This window comes from Acomys minous, assembly GCF_964271855.1.
Source record: "Acomys minous genome assembly, chromosome: 16".
Taxonomy (NCBI): Eukaryota; Metazoa; Chordata; class Mammalia; order Rodentia; family Muridae; genus Acomys; species Acomys minous.
In genome coordinates, this window is record NC_140498.1 from 4,497,929 (window position 1) to 4,518,168 (window position 20,240).

Consider the following 20,240-nt stretch of genomic DNA (forward strand, 5'->3'; position numbering starts at 1 on the left):
GATCACAGGCATGTACCCTTAGGGCTGGCTTTTTACCTGGGTGTTGGGAATCCAAATTCAGTTCTTCCTGCTTGTGTGGCAAAGCACTTGTCACCGGCTCCGGCTTCTGTACTGTCACCGTCACCATTAGTCCTGGCAAAGAACAAGGGAGCCAGGAGAATCTTAGTTCAGAGACCGATGTCACAGTTTCGTCTTTAGGCAGGTTTGAGTAAGGTTCACCCAGGGCATAGACAGCTCTTTGTGCAACAGATGACCTTATTTTCATGACTTCGAGGATCCTGGAAATGTATTGATTAGTTATTAACTCATCTGCTAAAGTGTTTGAAAGAAAACATGAGTCAGAAGTTGCTTATTTTGTTACACAATATTTTCATAAGCTTTCTTGGTGCTTCTGACTCAGAAGGGGTCATTATTGGCAGAGGTTCCAAGCTCACTGCAAAAGGAAGCGAAGAGATAAGTGCCAGCTATTAATCATATTCTCCTGCGTCCTCCTTATTGGCTAATTCCATGGTCCCCGGTCCCCAGACTGTGTGTCAAGTGCCCAGGGTACCATTGTGAATTCAGTTTTTGGAGGGAAGTATAGTGCTTGTGGCACTTTCAGGTCACCATGCAAACTCTTTGCTCAACAGAGTCATGTCTTGTTCTGGTTTTTTTTGCAGTGCTGGGGATGGAACCCAGGGCCTTGCACATGTCAGGCAAGCATTAAGATGAGCTACACCCCAAGACCTGAATTTAATTAATTGACAGAGAGACCCATGTAGCCCAGGCTAGCCTTGAACTCACAGTGTAGCTAAGGTTGGACTTGAACTCCTGCCCCTTCTTCCCTCCCTCCCCGCCCCCTGCCTGACCCCCCCCACCCCCCCGTCCCCAAGTGCTAGCCTCATAGCTGTGCTGCTCCGCACTGTGTCTGCTTGGCTCACTATTAGATTGGTGGTCTGCAGAGACTGTGACAGAAAGCAAGTGCCAAGCAGAACAAAACCAGTATGGAAAAGGGGATAAATGAAGGTGGAGATGTCTAATCCCACCCTAAAGTCTGAGAGGTTGCGCAATGCCCGATACGTTCAAAGTTGCTAAGGTATAAACATTTATAAACTGTTTGGACTTATTTACTCAATAAACAGGACTTTAGTGCTTGTTCGGGCAGGGGAGGTGCATCTGGGAATGCCTTGGAAAATTACTGAGACAGTGAAGGGTGCCACAAACTGAGAAAATTTTGGAAACCTATGGACCAGTAAGATGGCGTAAACCTTTTTCCAAAGAGTGCACACGCGTGCGTGCATGTGCGTGTGTGTGTGTGTGTGTGTGGTGTCCTTTAGGAAAGACATAGAAGAAAGCCACAGACCTCATCATGATTGCCAAGGTGTTGGGGGAGGGTGCACTTAAGCGAGGAGGGGGGAGGGAGATCAGACAATTTAGGTGATCGAAACAGGCCACCCATTGGTTCTAGATGGAGTTTGGGGGTAGTGGCTGGTTGTGTAAGTTTAATTAAATTTGAAAGCTGTTAAAGGGAACATCTTCAAGTTCTCCAGATGCTCCTCCGTTCCTCATTGCTGCATCTACCATATCTTTAATGTATTGCGAATGTCTTTCACTGCTAGAGACACGCTGCTCATCTTTGTGTCCCGCTATTCCCCCTCGGCACAAAGCCTGACACACAGTGCGCTTCGGCAAGATGCCGCCACTGAACAGCTGAAGAGAAAGGCCCTCCATGAACAGAAAGAAGGGGTCTAAGTTCACAGAGAGAGAGGCTGAGAGATTTACTTACTTACTCAAAAGTCCGCATATGTGAGCGGCATCTCCAAAGTTCCATGGACAAGACAGTCAAACAAACAACAATAGCGAAAGTCCCAAGGCCTCAGGACAGCATGTGTCTCCTCAATGGCACTGATTCCAGCATGTGTGGGCCTTGCTTAGTCACACTGTGGGGCCCCTCTCAGTGAGATGCTTCTCTCTGGGGAAATCTGTGTAGTTTTAGGGGGCACACCAGCACTTCTGTGCAAGTGTGGGAAAGCTCAGCCTCACTGCTTTACACTCCCTTGAAATGGCCAACTTTAAAGATTTCGGGGGGAAAAAAGTACTATTTATATTATTGATTAAATGCAAAATTAAGATTTATTTTTAAGTAGAACATAGATACCGAGGAAATTGTTTCTTGGTATGGGCCACTTTGGAAGGCAATTTGAGGACCAGGGATGTGAGAAAAACAAAGCCACAGCTGGACTCGTGGCTGCTTGGGAGTGATCTTGGGTTTTGTTTGTTTGTTTTGTTTCTGAGATAGGGTCTCACTGTGTAGTTCAGGCTGGCCTAGGACTCACCTCCTGAGTGCTGAGGTTTCAGATGTGCACCACCATGACTGGCTGTGACCATGGTTTTGTGTGTTTAGGTACCAGGATCACTCCTTGAGGACACAACTCGGAAGTGGGCTGAGTATAAAGAGAAGTGCCTGACAAACCTGAGCACTGAACTTTCTGGTAAGCATGCACATTAGTTATCTGTGGCTGTGCAACTGGCTGCCCTCAGTCTAAGAGGCTTAAAGCAGTGATAAGCATTTACTGTCTCTCACAGTTCCAATTGGGGCAAGAGTTCAGGGCACACCGGACATAGTCTTTTTCTACAATGCGTTACCTGGGATGTAACTGGGAGATTCTAAGGCTGGGAGCTGAAATCACTGAAGGCATCTTCATGCCATTGTCTGCTGGCTGATGCTGGTTCTTAGAGGAAAGTATTGATTGGTGCTCAGAGTGCCTGCACCGGGCCTCTCTGTGGAGACGGGGCTTCCTTGCAGTGCATGGCTTGCTTCTTAAGGGTTAGCCTGACCAGAAGCCACACTTCCTCTGTGAACAGGCCTTTCAGTCCTCCATCTGCCCAGGCTTGGTGTCAGCTACAGAATCCATTTTTCATTTCAAGGGAACACTACCTCTGAGGTCAAAGTAGGGCAGCCTTCTTTATATGGAGCCGGTCCATGAGCAGAGTGGCTCTGAAAGTAGACCGTGTGTTGTTACCTGGCAACCGGCTTGGCAGTGTGCTAAGGCAGCTAATAACTGGGCCAACCTGGGTCAGGTCTGCAGAGTTTTAATGCCAGGGACCTGCTTATTTGCCTCAACACGGCCCTGGGTTCTACCACAGCGAGAAGGAGGGCGGGGAAGGATGGTGGTCCGAGAAGTTTGGGAGCTTGCAGTATGAAATGGCTCCATCACATTCCAGGAGGTCTCTCAGGCTGCGTTCTTAGGCTTGTACCTTCTAGTTACTGAGAACAGATACATAAAACACTCCCTGAACTCGAGATGATCCAAACCCCTGTAGTAATGATTTAATTAATATTCAAGTTGAGAGATACAAGGACACCGAAAAATGCTAGATATATGAGACCGAGATCCTCAACTCCACACATTTCCTTAGTGCCATCTGTCATTTTACAGTTACTGTGTCCTATACTCAGATGGGCGAACACTTGACAATCATTTAATTATGCCACACAAACCCGTGGCTGGGCCTCCAAGCATCTTCCCCCTGATCATGAGTTTCCGTGAGCGTTCACTTCATACAAAATAAAGCAAAACCAACATGGCATGGACAGTGATTGGAAGCCAAAGTGGGCAGATGAAGGCAGTGTTGGGGCTACATTCAGCATCCCTGTGGTCCCCAGTTACTCTGCATCCTTGACTGCTCTAAAGAGAAGGACACTGTGTGGGTCTCGGCAATGGTTGCACCAGCTTCCAAAGACTGGAAAGTGGGCTCCCAGCTCCTGAGTCTGTTTCTAGCCGAAGACCCTGCGTGTGTAGACTCACATTTGTTCTGCGCTCTCTTCTCCCCACAGGCATATTTTGTAATGGGACATTCGATCAGTATGTGTGCTGGCCCCATTCTTCTCCGGGAAATGTCTCTGTTCCCTGTCCTTCGTACTTACCTTGGTGGAATGAAGGTAACGGGTCTCATCCTACTCACTTCTGGCAGCTCCTTTGAAGGACAGAGGCTCCTGGTGGAGCAGCCAGTGGGAAGTCAGGCGGGATTCTAGGCAAAAGTTTTCCCTAAGTCCTCTTGCATCGTAAGGGTATGTTGTACCAACTCCGTATTGTATTGTTGCCTCCACCCTTTCTAAGCGCTGGGAAGTAAATGTTCTACCAATGAACTGTATCCTTCTCTCCTCTTTTTCTTCACGCAATTTGTAGGCTTCTATCTACTCCACTTATACAGCACTTTTGGGCTCATGGATAGACTCACCTCCCATAGAACCTGACTGTTGTAGGAAGAATGCAAGGGTTTCAGCTTTGGTCATGGGGAGAAAAAGGACATGAGAAAGAATGAGGAGCATACACATATAATCACACTCAATCTTCTCTCATGTCACGGAAGATTGGCAGCAGTTACGTAACAGTTCTTGATGAGGAAATAGGTAAGACCCAGAGAATGTAAAGCTGGATCGAGGACACCAGCTCAGAAGCTGGCCTGTCATATCTCAGGCCAGAGTCAGCCTGCTTTGGACCCTTTGCTTTCTCTTCTTCATGGCGCCACCTCTTGGGCATTAGGGAGAGATGCTTCACTGAGCATGCTCAGGTCAGCATCTCCCAGGCGACTGTACCTTACTGGGCTATATCTCTGAGTCACTGGGAACTATTAACTTCGGAGACATGTGTAAACACTATGGACATTAGAGGATCATGGTTAGTTATAAAATCTAGAGGCTTCCGTGTTTTTCTTCCCATCCCAAATAAACAGAAGGGATGCTAATGAACCTCCAAATGGAGAAACGAAAACCCCTTTCCCCTGGGATTTTCCACAGCTTTCTAACCAGGGTGAAGACCTTCCGGCGGGCTCAAGGAACGGGCTGTACGTTTTGACCTTTCCTCTAGAGCTTTGTTTACTTTCAGAGAGCCCAGGAAGGGCCTACAGACATTGCTTGGCTCAGGGGACTTGGCAGACGCAAGAGAACACCACAGATATTTGGCAGGATGACTCTGAATGCTCAGAGAAACACAGCTTCAAACAAAACGTGAGTCTACTAGCTTGCTGACAAAGTGCCTAGGGCTGGAACTTGGGGGACCTCAGGGGATGGCCAGCTTTGGGAGGGGGGACACGAGACCTTCCACCAGCACCTTTGCTCCAGATTCCGCTAGGGAAGGTCTGCAATTCACGCAAACAGCAACTCCCGTGAGATGAAACATGAAATGTTATTGCGACTCTTCCAGAAGCATCCCAGCCTTGGTACCTGCTAGGTCTCATGTCTGGAACAGCTCCCCGAAACCACCCAGAATTCAGGTTTCAGTTTGGTTGTCTCTTAGCAAGTAAGGTGGTACATGGCTCTGTTCAGAGAGGCCCAGTGGCCACTTCTACCGCAAGTCTCATCAAATTCCCCTGTTGTACCCACCACTCTATGATATTTCTGCGATTGCTTATTCTTCATCTATCCCTGTCTCCAAAATGCACATCCTGGCAGGCAGCAGCATGAGGCTCAGACTTGGTCACATGGATCCAGATTCTTCCTTTACTAGGCGTGGACTCGCACAAGTGATTTCACTCTTGGTGCCTCTGCTTCCTTCATCACACCAAGGGGATGCTGCATGCGATCATCACGAGGTTTTGGGAAGTCAAGAGACATAAATTATGGCATATCGTTCGTCAGCAGGCTCTAAGCAGGAACTGCTCCTCCTTCAGTCATCTCAGCAGCACAGCAAATGCAGAGAAAGTGAGCAAGTCACCCTGCAGATTTCCTCCACACACTCTCTCCTCCTCCTCCTCCTTCTCTCTCTCTCTCTCTCTCTCTCTCTCTCTCTCTCTCCATCTCATCTCCTTGACAGGGTCTCACTTTGAAGCCTAGTTGGCTTCAAACTGGTGATCTTGCTGTCTCAGCCTCCTGAGTGCTGTGATCATAGGTGTGTGTGTGTGTGTGTGTGTGTGTGTGTGTGTATGCACAATTCCCAGCTCCACCCATTTTCCTTCTGAGACAGAATAGGAAGGCGCAGGGGTGGTCTTGGGGACATGAGAAGCTGGGGGTGGGGAGGGGGAACCCCTCTCTGGAATCTGGTGGAAGCTTTCCCAGCAACAGGAACAAGAATTCCAGCACCATTAACATTTCTTCCTTGCTAACCATAGACCTGTAATTTTCTTAAAACAAAACAAAACAAAAAAAACAAAAAAACAAAAAAACTCATCAGAAAACCCACATCCAGGGGAGGAGCAGGTACTAAACTCCTTCTGTACCCAGAGTAGTCTCTGATTTTATTTGATCAGATTATAATTCCAGGAAAGGTGTCTCTGGGGCCATTTCGTGTATCTCTCTGGACAAAAGAGGGAGAGGGTAAAAGGTTTCCTAGCAACCTTTTAAGATGTTGCATGAGAGTCATCAAAAGGGCATACATAGCTAATGCCAAGACAACGAAGTGCTTCCTCCCCCTAGGAGCCGGTGCCCACTCTTGGGCGTGTCTTCCTCTGAGCACTCCTCTGAGCTAACCCTTAGGCTTCAAACTGTACTAAACCATCTCTAATAAAACCACTTTCTCCCTGGGCTCCTAAAGCTACTTGTTTGTCCAAATCCTGCTCCCCTGCATTCAAGGTCAAGTATAAAGGGGTCGCACGGGAGAGAGGAGGAGGTGCTGAGGAATAGACAGATGTGCCGCATGTGTCTCCCCCACTTTCCACTCTCGCTATATACGGTGATGAAGCACCTCAGACAGAGATACGATTTGAAGGAGCCTGGAGTCCTGTCGGGGCACACAGGAGGGGTGACTAACTGCTGGGACAAACGTATGGGATGCTCAAAGCCACAGCAAAGGGGGTACCGATGCAGTCTGGGGGTAGGGAAGGCTGCCCAAACTGAGACAGAGGGTGAGAAGGAGTTGGCCACGGGAAGGAGGAGAGCACGAATGTCTGTGGCAGGAGGAAAAGCAAACACTCAGGGTCAAAGAGTGCATAGGGAAGTCACTCTTCCAGCATTGCCCTTCAGCTTGCTGGTCACTGCCTGGAGCGCCTTCCCCTGCTCCCCAGTGGCTGGCTACCTCTCACCATCACGGTTCACCTCCATGTGCCCCACCCCTTTTAAAGCTTTTTGTTGATTCTTTGTGAGTTTTATATCGTGCACCCCAGGCCTGCTCATCTCCCTGTCTCCTCATATCTGCTTTTCGCCCTTGCAACCTCCCATCCCCCCAAATGAAACACACAAGCAAACAAACAAACAAACAAACAACAACAACAACGGCAAAACCAAAGTATAGAACACGTCTCATTGTGGAAGCTCTAGTATGTCACTGTGTGTCCCACAGTATAGCCCTCTCTCCACACATCTTCATTTGCAAATATTCATTGCAATGGGTTATTGGTCTGGTTTGAGATCTCTGGCTTCTGTGACACCATCAATATTGGATCATTGTCGGGACTCCTTCCAGTCACTCTATTGTTGCCTTGTGTCATGGAGATCCTGTGGCTTTGGACTAGCGGGACTGGGCCTCTTACAAATCCCGACTATTCGAAGATGATATAGAGTTTGAGGTGGCCCAATTCAGAGGCCTGGATCTGGGCCAGGGTGGTAGAGCTGGTCAGCCTGCTGGCTCTCCCTTATCCATGCCACCAGGGTGAGCTCTCCAGCACTGCTTCAGCTAGGACACCCAGTGCTGCTGTTGGCAGTAGGCAGGGTCAGCTCTCCTGCTCTCATGGCCTCAGGGCTGGCTCACCCACACCCACACCCACACCTTCAGAGCCAGCTCCACTGTGCTGCCCAGTCAAGGTGCAGAAGTCTGTGAGGGGGCAGGGCTAGCTCTCCTGCTCTCATGGCCTCAGGGCTGGCTCACTCACACCTCCAGAGCCAGCTCCACTGTGCTGCCCAGTCAAGGTGCAGGGGTCTGTGAGGGGGCAGGGCTAGCTCTCCTGCTCTCATGACCCCAGGGTCAGCTCTCCCAGCTACTGCAGGCGGTGAGGGAGAAAGGGGGAGTGCATCACCCCTGCACCCATCCCGCCTTCAGGGCCAGCTTCCCTGTGCTCTCATTTAGTTGAAATTTGAAATTCCTTCTAAAACTTGTACATGTATGTAATATACGTGTGCATGTGATAGGTGTGTGGGGTAAGACTGCTATGGTGTGCATATAAAGTCAGCGGACAGCTTTGTGGATCAGTTCTCTCCTTCCACCTTTACATGGTTATTTGATTTACATAATTTAATTTTTAGTAAGGCTTGTATTTTCCAACTGGCTAATATAAATTAATCAGTGGACACTTATGCCGGTATGGCCATACTATGGAGTCTACCATGACAATATGCTTGGCTTTTGCCACTGAGTTTCATGTCTTACCCTCAGAGACTTTCCCCAGATAGTCTGAGTCTGCATCTCTCACTCTGGTTGTGACTTTCTCTATAGCTAGGAGAGCTGGTGTGCTCTTGGCTGTCTTGAGTCTGCAGGCTCCTATTGGGCCTTACGATGGACTCTCCACATCTTAGGATGATCTTAGAGCCATTTTAAAAGCCATATTTTCTGTTTTGAGTTAGTAGAACTCTGTGTACCCTATACAGCTTCACTGTGTGACAGGTGCTCGGTCTGCATGTACAACTGCAGACCAATGGAGGCACCAGATCACATTATAGGTGGTTGTGAGCCACCATGTGGTTCCTGGGAGTTGAACTCATGACCTCTGGAAGAAGCAGTCAGTGCTCTTAGCCTCTGAGTCATCTCTCTAGCCCCCCAGGTCCCATCTCTTAAAGGGATCAAAGTGACACCTGTGGTTTATCTCAAGCCTCTCTGGTTCATGCCATAGTGCTGACGTTATGTTAATTGCATACTTTGAATGAATCTCATAATGGCCATTTCTTATCTTCCATCTTGCATTGTAAACTGATTGAGAACAATCAAACTGTAACCATCATATTAGATACCACTCCCAAATCCTAGCATATGCAAAATAGGTATGCAAAATAGGCTTTATGTAGAGCAGACATTTAATACATGATGAATTTATGACTCTATGAATTCTGAGTCAATGGGTCTGCATTGGGGCCTGGGTTTTAATACTAAGGCTAACTTTCTGCAGATAATTCTTCTATGCAGTCAGATTCACTGGCAGATGTAAACCCCATTTTGGTCTGCTGTGGCAACAACCCCAAGTCAGTGAGTAGAAAAACACAAAGGAAGATTTCTCTCTAGAAAAGTGGGTGCACCAGGGGTGTGTGGCTGTGACCGTGGCACTTGGAAGGCTTAAGCAGGAAGATCTGAATTTTAAGCCACTCTTACCAGGTTACAGAGCCAGACTCCCATCCCAAAGATAATATTCCCCTGCAGAGAGAGGAGGAGAAGGAGGAATATGCTCCTTCCCTCAGCATATTGTTGTGTTTCCAAGAACTCAAATACTTAAAACCCCAAAGCTTCTGGCCATGTTTACCTGCATTTCACAGAGTGGGTTGAAACTATTCCCAAAAAAGGGCAGTGTGAGTAAACTTTTGCCCTTCAGAGTTTTGGCAAGCATACCATGCTATTATCAACTAACAGCACTCTGGGAATCCTTATGTATGTTAAGTGCATGTCTTGGTGCTGTGTGTGTGGTATACGTGCATAAGCACAGACACTACGTTTAGAGTTGTCTGTATAGATTTCGATTTAGAAGTGTGGGAGGGCCAGTTCTTGTTTCATCTTACTTCAGGCTATTTTCTTTATTCTCATATAGAGTGTTTTCTATTCTCCAATACAGAATTTAATTGGTATACAATTATCAATTATAAAATTGTATAGGGCATAATTTAAAATATTTATTTATTATTATTATTTGTGTGTGTGTGTGTGTGTGTGTGTGTGTGTTTGTGTGTCTGATGTACATCACAACACAGACTTTGTGGAGATCAGCGGACAACTTGTAGAAGTCGCTTCTCTACTTCCCCTGTGTTAGTCCCTGAGATAGACATGGAGGCAATGCCTTTGCCTCCTGAGCCATCTTACTGGCCCCAGAGTATAATTGCAATATGTAATTGTGATGGTTGAGCCTGGTTGTCACTTGACTGGATTGAGATCTCTGAGGAGATTAGTAAGGCATATCTCTGAGTATGTCAGTGATGGGGTCAGAAAGAACTAACAAAAGGAAGAAGACACGCCCTGAGTTCGGGTTCTGCCATCCTGTAGGTTGGGAGTCTAGGTGGGATAAAAATGGGATGAATGGGAAGAGGAGAGAGTTAGTCAGCGTAGGATTGGCTGGTTTGGCTTTCCAGCTGTCATGACGTGAGCTTCTCTACCCCCTCATGCCCTCCCTACCCTGCGTCAAGATATGCCATTCCTCCTTCCAACTGTTTCTTGCAGAAATTCTGTCACAAGGACAAAACTCTAACACAAGACTGTCTCATTGCAGTGATAAATGTAAATGATTAATGTAATTTAACACTTGAAAAAGCCATGTAATGTGCCTGTACTTTATCTTGAAATATTCAAGCATATACAATTGTTAAAAGAAAAACAAAATACCCACTACCTAGATTCAAATCTATTCACATTTGGCCTTCACTATCTTTCTGAAATGCTGGAAAACGCCTCTCAGACACAGTAAGATTCATCAGATACCACCCAATATGAAGGCAGTTATTTCACACGGACGATACGCTGTCATGGTTCCAAGCAGATACAGTTAACAGTGTGCACAGCAGCTCCTGTGACAGCCCGGAGTACGCAGCAGGAAAACAACAAAGGCCCCGTCTGAGACAAGGTGAACAGCCGCTCCCCAGCCCGTCTTCCGACTTCACACTGTGCCTGGGATTCTCCCATCTCCTCTCAGGTCCCTGTAGGGCGCTGGGATTGCCAACACTTGCAATGTCTGTCCAGATTTTATGCGGGGTCAACCCAGGTCCTCATAGGACACTTGCATGGTAAATACTTTTATCCACCTGGCCCTCCCTCCAGACCAACTGCTTTTTAAAAAATGTTTCTTTCTTCACATGTTTGCTCACGTGCACACACACGCACAGATGAACCCATACAATCAAGACCTCATATTGAGATCTGTGATTTAATTTAACATTTAGAAATTTTGCTCACCTTCTTTTACTCTGTATTTATGTTTCTTTACTCTATCAGTAAAACCTTACTTCTTGTGACATCATATTTATCCATTTCCCTGGATTAGTTTCAAAATTAAAGTAGTAATATTGCTCCTGATACCACAAACCTAATTGGTAAATCTTAATGTTTCTTTGCAGATCTTCCCCCCCCCCCCCGCAACCCCCCAGGCTGTGTTCTGAGCAGAGAGCACTGTGTTGCAATTAACCATCTTCTCTATGTGGTCATCTGAGTACTGGGATACGCAGTTTTGTTTGGCTGTTTTTACTTGTGTTTTTCTTTTCCACTCTTTCCCCTTTGATTTTTGTCTTTTAATAGGCAAGGTATTGGCAGGATTTGAAAGCCAAATTTGTATAAAGAGATATTTAATTTTTATCACTGTTTCCTTTACCCTCTTCCAGAAACTCCTATTGACAGTCACTTTTATTTTCTGGCTCATCCTCTCTCCCTCCCTCCAGCCCTCCCTCCATTCCTCTTTTTTCTTTCCTTCCTTCCTTCCTTCCTCTCTCTCTCTCTCTCTCTCTCTCTCTCTCTCTCTCTCTCCTCTTCCTCCTCTTCCTTCTCCTCCCTTCTTTCTTTCTTTCTTTCTTTTGTAAGGTCTACTTATATAGCCCAGGCTAGCCTCAAAATCAGTGGTGACCCTCGGCCTCTCAAAGTCTACCATGCCCAGTTCTTTTGTTAATTGAAGTATGTTTTGTGCTTCTTTTTTATAAAACAAAGCAAACATATAGCTGTTATTCCTCATTTTTCTTTCATGGAAAGCAGTATTTTTTTTTTACTCAGTAACATATCCTGCAAATCATTCCACATCAGTTCCTAGAAATATATGTATATATCATAGCATAATATAAGTGTGCAATACATATATGTTATAGCTGCATTGGTCAGCCAGCTTAGCCAGTTGAGTAGCTCTAGGCTTTGTGAGAGATCAACCCCGCTTCAGAAAATGAGTCAGAGAGTGAGGAAGACCTCTGGCATCAGCATCAGGTCTCCACAGGTGCTTGGGCGTGCACATCAGTTAATATAACACACACGCATGTACACGCATGAAGACATGCGCACACATGCACACACATGCGGAGAGTAAAATATAACAGCAATAATAATAATAATGATAATGATAATAATGATGATGATGATGAAATTGATGTACCAAGTTGAGAAACAGTCCGAAGTGTTGTGATGACAAGAGCTGTTAAGAAGCAGAGACTTTAAAAATATAAGAAATGAGGACTTTAAAAAGATTATGTGTATATTTGTGTGTCTGCAGATGTCCATGGAAGCTAGAGGTATAAGAACTCCCCAAAGCTGGAGTTACCTGATATGGGTGCTAGGAATTGAACTCAGGTCCTTTGCAAGGGCAGTCTGCTCTCTTAACCACTGAGCCATCTCTCCAGCCCCAGGGACTTCTTGTAAGAAGCTTATCTAAGAAGAGAGGTCAAATGAGAGTGGCTGGAGGACTCACAGTACTATAGGAGTCATAATGAGGTCCACAGAAAATAATTCTTAATACAAATATAATGGGTTATTTTTAAAGCTCAAAAAATTTACATCTAAACTACCACTGTACGACAACCCTCAACGCTGAAAGGGAAATGTGCAAGGTGGCTATTTTGATCCACACAAAGAAATAAAGATCCCTAGAAACAGCAAGAGACAATTTCCTTACTGTATTTCAAAATATCCTTAAAAGGCAGAGTACTAGTTAAGGCAAAGTAGTAAGGATCTATCAGGAGCCTATGGGGTGTGCTGTAGTGAGTGGATGGATGGCAGCAACAGCAGAATGGCCGGGATGAAGGATGTGTCAGTATGCAACGGTGAAGTTGTTAAATTATGCACCAAATCATAAAATATTAGATCATGGTAGACCACAATAATTTTAAGATGTTTACTATAAGTCTCAAAGCAGTCACTAAAAATTGAAAGAAGACATACTAAATCATGAAACGAGAGAGTGAAGGTATAGTCAATTTAAAATAAGACAGAAAAAGAGGAAAAGAGAATAAAGAAAATGTGAGACAAAGAAAAAGACTGATGGATTTAAACCCAGCCACATAACAGCAGCATTAAGTATAAACAATCTAAGCATTCCACCCAGGTGGATATCAGTTTATGTTAAGAAAATGCAAAAGTCTATAATACTATCCACGCTAAAAGACAATCACACACACAAATACAAATCTTCAGGGTGAAAATTTAAAAGATAAAAAAATAACAAAAACAAAACCATTGTTGTCTTAGTTATTTTTCTATTGCACAAAGCACTATGACAAAGGCAACTTACAAAAGATAGCATGTTATTCGGGGCTTATGGTTTCAGAGGGGTGGAGTCTGTGATTGTGGAGCAAAGGCCTGGTGGCAGGAGCTGAGAGTTCACATCTCCACCAGCAAATTGTAGCAAGAGAGAGGATGAGACTGGGGATAGCCTGAGTCTTCAGGAACATTAAAGCCCACCCCCAGAGACATGCCTCGCCCATCAGGGCCATGCTTCTCAAATAGTTCCACCAACTGGACCAAGTACTCAAACATGTGAGTCTATGAGGACCATTCTCAGCCAAGCCATCACAACTGAAAACAAATACTAAGTATCTTGATATCAGACAAAGTAGATGTCAGAGCAATGAATATCACCAGGATAGAGAGTACCATCTCAGCTGGTGTGGTGGCACATGTACTGACATTTGGAAGAGAGAGGCAAGTGGACATCTGTGAGTTCAAGGCCAACCTGGTCTACATAGTGACACTCTGTCTCTAAATAAGTAAACAAACAAATAATAAACAAACATAGTAGTGAAGAGATAAATTCATCAGAATACATAAATAAACAACAATAACAACAACAACCTATTAATAGGTTTTCAAAGCTCATGAAGCAGAAGCTGATTAAATTTAAAAGAAAAACAGAAAAAAAATACTACAAATTCTACAAAACTTCCCAGATTGTTGAAGAAGCCCTTGTGAAACCAGCCTATGAGACAGCCACCACACAGAGAGATCACCAGACTTGACAAAGACAAAACATTTCTTGATGTACGTAGATAAAACTTGACCAAATTGAATCAAACAGTGTGCTAAAAAGAAAACAGTGTCATAAAACATTGATTTAAAATCTAAAAACTAACATAATTTATCATACTAAGAGACCACAGAAGGCTTTCACCTCAGTTGACCGTGGCATCTTTGTCTAGGATTCGGTTGTTTCTGATGTCGCGACCCCTAGTGAACGAGTGCTGGGCTGTGAGTCCAGCCATGCGGTGAAGCTCATGTTGACTCTTACTCCTGGGGTTTTGTGGCCTCTGAGGTGTGCCACAGCCAGGCTGGGCTGCCTATTTGGATATCAACAGTTGGGAAAGAAAGGTCTAAGGATAGTCTGGGAGCTCAGAGCATGTCTCGGTTGGTTGCTCTGGGCATGGAGCTGGGGCGAATGTGGGGTGCACACTACAGTCTGGTAGTCATGTCTGCTCTTCCTGTGCCTAGGTGGATCACTATGCCTTGCTGTCCACCTTACAGCTGATGTACACCGTGGGCTACTCCCTGTCTCTCGTCTCCCTCCTCCTGGCTCTCACACTCTTCCTGTTTCTTCGGTGAGTAGAGCCCCACGACATGTGGGCAGATCCATGGCCTGTAATTTGCTTGGTGCTCATCACCGGAAGGCAGTAGAAGACTCTGCTGGGTGACGCCGTGGATCTTCAGAGCTGGGAGCTTGGAATTTTTGAATATCTCCATTCCATTTTGTAGACGAGAAGACAGAAAGTTCCAAAGGAGGGGCGTTGGGTCCCTAGGGGCAGAAAAGGCAGCTGGGTACAGCTAGGACTTGAAACAACGGGATGCCTGACTCTGCCGTTGCCACTGTGCATAAGTTCCTGATGACACCCTTTACCACCACCGCCCAGGCAAACCATAGTTCCACCAGAGGCGTCGTTTGCACACGAGAACCCCTTCCCTCCAAGAAGCCATGGCTGACCTAGGATTTGAACGAGGCCTGCGTACCTCAGCCAGCTACCGCTGCTGCCATTGCCCTCGTACTCTGATTTCAGATTAATCCTAATTCTAGAAGGTCACTGCCTGTCGTCCCATTTTATCAGTGAGTTAACTAAAATTTGGAAAGGTGAAAGGACTTGCCCAGGACCACACAGCTGCTGGGTGACAGAGCCAGGGTCATAACCAATCAGACCAGTGCGCTGTTTCAAAATTCAAAGCCCAGTGCATTTTACTAAACCGTACTTCAGGTGTCCCCTAAGTGAGACAATTATGGATCCACTAGGAAGGCCCCCCCCCAAGGAGATTCTTCAGTCAGAGGCACTGGCGAGGGTAACAGGACCCTCACTACTGTTGCTAAAGACCTGTATGAAGACCCTGGTGACATGGGGGAGAGGTGGAACGCCCTCTTTAGGCTCACCTGGACTCAGATCCTAGCTCATCTGTCTCCCCAACCCCATGACCTTCTGTGGCTTCAGGAGCAGACATCATATCTGCCGTTTTTGAGTTTCGGCAACTTCCACCTCCGGTGCCTACCGATGATGCCCTGACCCCTTCCTTTCTCCACGCACTTCCCCAAAGTGTCAAGCCCAAGCCAGCAAATGGTTGGCCCAGCAGGCGGTAAATTCCCCAGGGCTTGGCTTGGCCAAGTGTCCGTTTCGCTTGAGCCTCCTGGTCTAGCTTGGGAGAAGCATGCACACATCATAAAACGCAAGAGCTCCCTCCATTTGAAAGATGCCGAGGTAATAATAGGAGGAAAGCAAGTAGGGCGGGGTAGGTGTTGGATCGAAAGCACAGAGGTGGGAAGACAGACTGAGGGCACACGGTGTCACAACAGTCCGAAGGACAGAGAGAGAGAGAGAGAGAGAGAGAGAGAGAGAGAGAGAGAGAGAGAGAGAGAGAGAGAGAGGAGAGAGATGCCAGGCAGAAGTGATTCAAGCCGACGTCATCTCTGGACACCTCGTCCATGCGTTTTATATGAGTGAATGGATGTGACCCTCCACAGGCCCCCTGAGAGAAATTCTCTTATTCTCAGAGACAGCTGAGCTCTTGGAAAGCCAGAACTAGTTCTCAGCATTTCTAGGCCTGAATCTCAGCTCCACCACTCACTGCCCAGGGACTTCTGCCATTTACAAAATCAGGGTCACAATAGTGCCCACTCCTCCAGCAGCACAAGAGGTGGGTAAAGGTGCCACTGGTCACACGTGTCATGGCATGCTACACGTGTTATCTAGGGAGCAACTTCTCACCCCACTTCACAGATGGGGAGGGCAAAGCACAGAGAAGCAAGAGCACCCAGAGCAGCAGCCTGTATTGTGCACAGGCCGGCAGGTGTTGGAGCTTGGTCTGATGTATTTTGACACCAATCACTGCTTGCTGTCTCTGGGACCCACCAGTACCTTGCCTAGAGCCGAACCTATTTGACCAATAAAAGGCCATCACACCTGGGCAGGGTAAAATGGGTAGGCGTGGCTAAGGTTCCTGGGCTTGTGGGAGGCAGAGGGAATCTTGGGAAGAAGAAGAGAGACCGGAGAAGAAGGGAGGAGAGGAAGGCCGCCATGGGTTAGATGGAGGAGAAGCACGTGGCCGGCAGCGTGGATGGAGACTTGGCCCAGATGAAGAACATTAGCAAGTACGTGAGATTATGGATGGGAGGTAGCTTGGTAGAAGTTATTAAAATCAGATGGCAGGGGATTGGGACAGGTATTTCATACTTGCCCCACTATGGGAAGTAGTTTAGGGTGTTAATATCTGCCCTGCCCCAGGTTAACTAAGGCTATTTTAAAATATAACAGGTGTTTGTGTCTTGATTGATTGTTAGCGGGCTAGAAAATACTGTTGTGATAATAATTATAGGCCTAATAATAAACATTATTAGGTAACACTGGTAAAATAAGCGCATCAGCCAGGGCTGCCCTCCCAGCCATTCTTTCCTGAGGGAAGACGCTTGTGTTCTGTTCTGCAGAAAACTGCACTGCACACGCAATTACATCCACATGAACCTGTTTGCTTCGTTCATCCTGAGAGCGCTGGCCGTGCTGGTGAAGGATGCCGTCTTCTACAACTCATACTCCAAGAGGCCTGACAACGAGAGCGGATGGGTGTCCTATCTGTCAGAGGTACCCCCCTCCCGCCTGAGGGGGCCGAGCTGGCGGGTGAGGGGGATGGGCTCTGGAGGGAGACAGAGAGATAAAGGGTGTGAAAGCCTCCTTAATAGACCGGCAGTGTATAACTTAAAAACACAACCTCCCAGGAGCGGGCCAGGCCAGAGAATCCACAGGCTGATGGGCTCGCCGCGGGTGACTTCTCAAGGGCAAGCAAAAGACTAGACGGATCTTTTGTTGAGATAGATTCTTACTGTGTAACCCAGGCTGGTCTGTAACTTACGATCCTCCTGCTTCTGCTTCCAGAGTACTGGAATTCCATGTGGGTGCCATCATGGCCAGGTACCAGTAGGTTTTAGGAGATCTCTTCGTGGGTAAAGCACTTGCTTTGCCAGTATGGGAACCGGAACAAGCTAGGTAGCTAGGGAAGTCAAATCAGCAAGCTCTAGGCTCAGGTGGGGGACTCTGCCTCAATATATAAAGTATAAATACAATCACAGCACATAAGCACAGTCAGAGAAGATAGCCAATGCCAACCTCTCACCTCCACATGCACAGGCATGCAATACACGAATTCACACATGTGAAAATGTGTACACACCCGTACACCACATACATACATGTAAAAAGGTTTGAGTTATGGATTCATCATGGATCTTGTTACTTTTATTTTTGTGTGTGTGTGCAGGAGTGCTTGTGGGGGTCAAAGTGGAAGACACCTAAAGGAGTTGATTCTTTTCTTTCACCATGTTGAACCCAGGGATCGAACTCAGGTGGTCAGGATTAGTGGCAAGCATCTTCACCTGCTGAGCGGGCTCCCTGGGGCCTTAATCATGAATCCTGTACTCAAAAGTTTCTGAGTTTTCTAGCGTCTGTAGTAAGTCCTCTGGGAATTTGTCTGTCCATTTCATGTGACCTTCCAAGTTTCTTGGCGTAATGTTGCACATGGTCTTCTCTTTAGATTTTCTTCAAGTCTGTTGGGTCTGTAGTTGTGTTTTCATTTTCTGTGTTAATTATCTATGTCTTTGCTGTTTTGCTTTCACACCTTGGCACCTGTTGCTAGAAGTTTCTCAAGTTTGCTGGACTTTTCCAAGAACAAACTCTTGGCATTACTGAGCCCTTTCAGTTTCTATTCTCATTTGCATTCATTTCTACGTCCATGATATTTCGCTGTTATTTTTATTATCTTCCCCCCCCACAAGAACTTATGATAACTGATTTTCAGCTCTTTTCTTTTTTGATAGTTGGACTTAAGGGCAGAAGTTTCGTTCCAAGTCCAGGCTTGATATTAGTTGCACAGTACTAAGTTTGGCACACAGTATTTATTTTTTTTACATTCACTCAAGAAGCTCTTCTGTTTCTTATTTGACCTATGAAGTCCGTGGGATGATTTCCAGTCCTATGAAGATTTATTTAGTTACTGTGGTTCCTAACCTAGTTGAACTGAAGTTAGAGAGCAGACCCTTCCATGCTTTCATTTGGGCTGCTGCTGATGGTAAGCTTTCTCTGATCTTGTTTTCTTTAAGCTTTCCTTCCTTCCTTCCTTCCTTCCTTCCTTCCTTCTTTCCTTCCTTCCTTCCTTCCTTCCTTCCTTCTTTAATTTTGTATGCATGTATGTATACACCATGTTCATGAAGAAGCCTGAAAAGACCAGTAGAGGGCATCATATCCTGTGGGGCTGGAGTTACACCGACTGTTGAGAGCCACCATGTAGGTGCTATGAAACAAATCCGGGTCCTCTGTAAGAGCAGTAAGGGCTCTTAACCACCGAGTCATCTCTCTAGCCTCTTCTTTACTTATGTTTTTAAAGTCTAAATATGGCATTTACTTTGCATAGATGAAGTTCTGGGTTCCCTAGAACCACATAAACAAACAAACAAACAAACAACAACAACAAAAAAACCCAGTGGCTCACACCTGCAATCCCAGCAGGTAGGAAGCAAAAGGCAAGAAGGTCAGAAGTTCAGGATCATCGTTGGCTACATAAAAAATGCAAGCCTGGCTTGGAATACATAGGTTATGTATTCCACAAACAAACAAACAAACAAACAAACAAAAAGAGCCTAGGACAGTGGTTCTCAGCCTTCCTAATGTTGCGACCTGTTAATACAGTTCCTCGTATTGTGGTGACTCCCAACCATAAAAATATTTTCATTGTTAATTCATACCTATAATTTTGCTACTGTTATGAACCTTAATGGGAATATCTATGCTTTCTGATGGTCTTAGGTGACTCCTGTGAAAGGTCATGTGACTCCCAAAGGGGTCTTGACCCACAGGTTGTGACACACTGGCCTACACTATTAAGGATGAGACTGATCTTTAAAAGCTCTGTGAAGCCTTCATGCCAGCCTCTTTGAAGGAGTCAGCAAGGGCTCAGGAGCGAAGGGAGGACAGGCGTGGGCGTGTGTGTACGCGGGGGAGCCCTGCTCATGCGGGTGCTGAGGACGCCAGGACTCACCCAGGTTCTGCCCCTGCAGATGTCCGCCTCCTGCCGCTCAGTCCAGGTCCTCCTGCACTACTCCGTGGGTGCCAATCACTTGTGGCTGCTGTTTGAAGGACTTTACCTCCATGCTCTGCTGGCACCCACAGTGCTTCCTGAAAGGCGGCTGTGGCCCAGATACCTGGTGGTGGGTTGGGGTGAGTTGACATGACATGACTCCTGTCCTTCCCTCCCATGGACCCTTCAGAACATGGGAGCCCATCAGAGACTTTGGTGGGAGCTAGGAATCCAACTAGAGAATGATGCTTGGAGCAGATAACTCTTTAATGGCAGCATCTCCAAAGAACGTGTGTGTGTGTGTGTGTGTGTGTGTGTGTGTGTGTGGTGTGTACATGCATGTGAGTACACACATGCATCCATTCACAAACAAAGGTGTTATAGGCCCAATGCACATATGCAAAAATCAAAAGATCTTTGATGCAACCAGACGATGTCTTTCTGGCCGTCTTTCCAACTGCGTCGGCCTTCACACAATGCCATAAGAAAATATCTGTGTGGCTTGAGCAACAGACACTTTTCTCCTGCTTCTGGAAGCTCAGAGTCCAACCTGCTGTGCTGGTAAAGACAAGCTGCCTTCCCAGCTGTATCTTCTCATGGTGGAGAGAGGGAGAAAGGGAGACCCCAGAACACCTCCTAAAC

At 46.3% G+C, this 20,240-nt stretch overlaps 2 protein-coding genes across 4 annotated transcripts in view; one reads left to right on the plus strand and one right to left on the minus strand.

The window, feature by feature from the left end:
- The window catches only part of LOC311587499 (uncharacterized protein), a 35,346-nt gene that overhangs the window by 5,878 nt on the left and 9,228 nt on the right, over window positions 1-20,240 (minus strand). For all 3 annotated transcript variants that reach the window (XM_084764384.1, XM_084764385.1, XM_084764383.1), the window contains one exon: window positions 37-132. In XM_084764384.1, the coding sequence (XP_084620510.1) occupies window positions 37-132 (96 nt within the window). The remainder of the gene's footprint in view (window positions 1-36; window positions 133-20,240) is intronic.
- GLP2R (glucagon like peptide 2 receptor) overlaps window positions 1-20,240 on the plus strand; it is a 51,354-nt gene that overhangs the window by 3,645 nt on the left and 27,469 nt on the right. Inside the window, exons 2-7 of the mRNA XM_084764352.1 lie at window positions 2,384-2,471; window positions 3,818-3,922; window positions 4,869-4,990; window positions 14,493-14,599; window positions 16,960-17,113; window positions 19,579-19,738. Of these exons, the coding sequence (XP_084620478.1) occupies window positions 2,384-2,471; window positions 3,818-3,922; window positions 4,869-4,990; window positions 14,493-14,599; window positions 16,960-17,113; window positions 19,579-19,738 (736 nt within the window). The remainder of the gene's footprint in view (window positions 1-2,383; window positions 2,472-3,817; window positions 3,923-4,868; window positions 4,991-14,492; window positions 14,600-16,959; window positions 17,114-19,578; window positions 19,739-20,240) is intronic.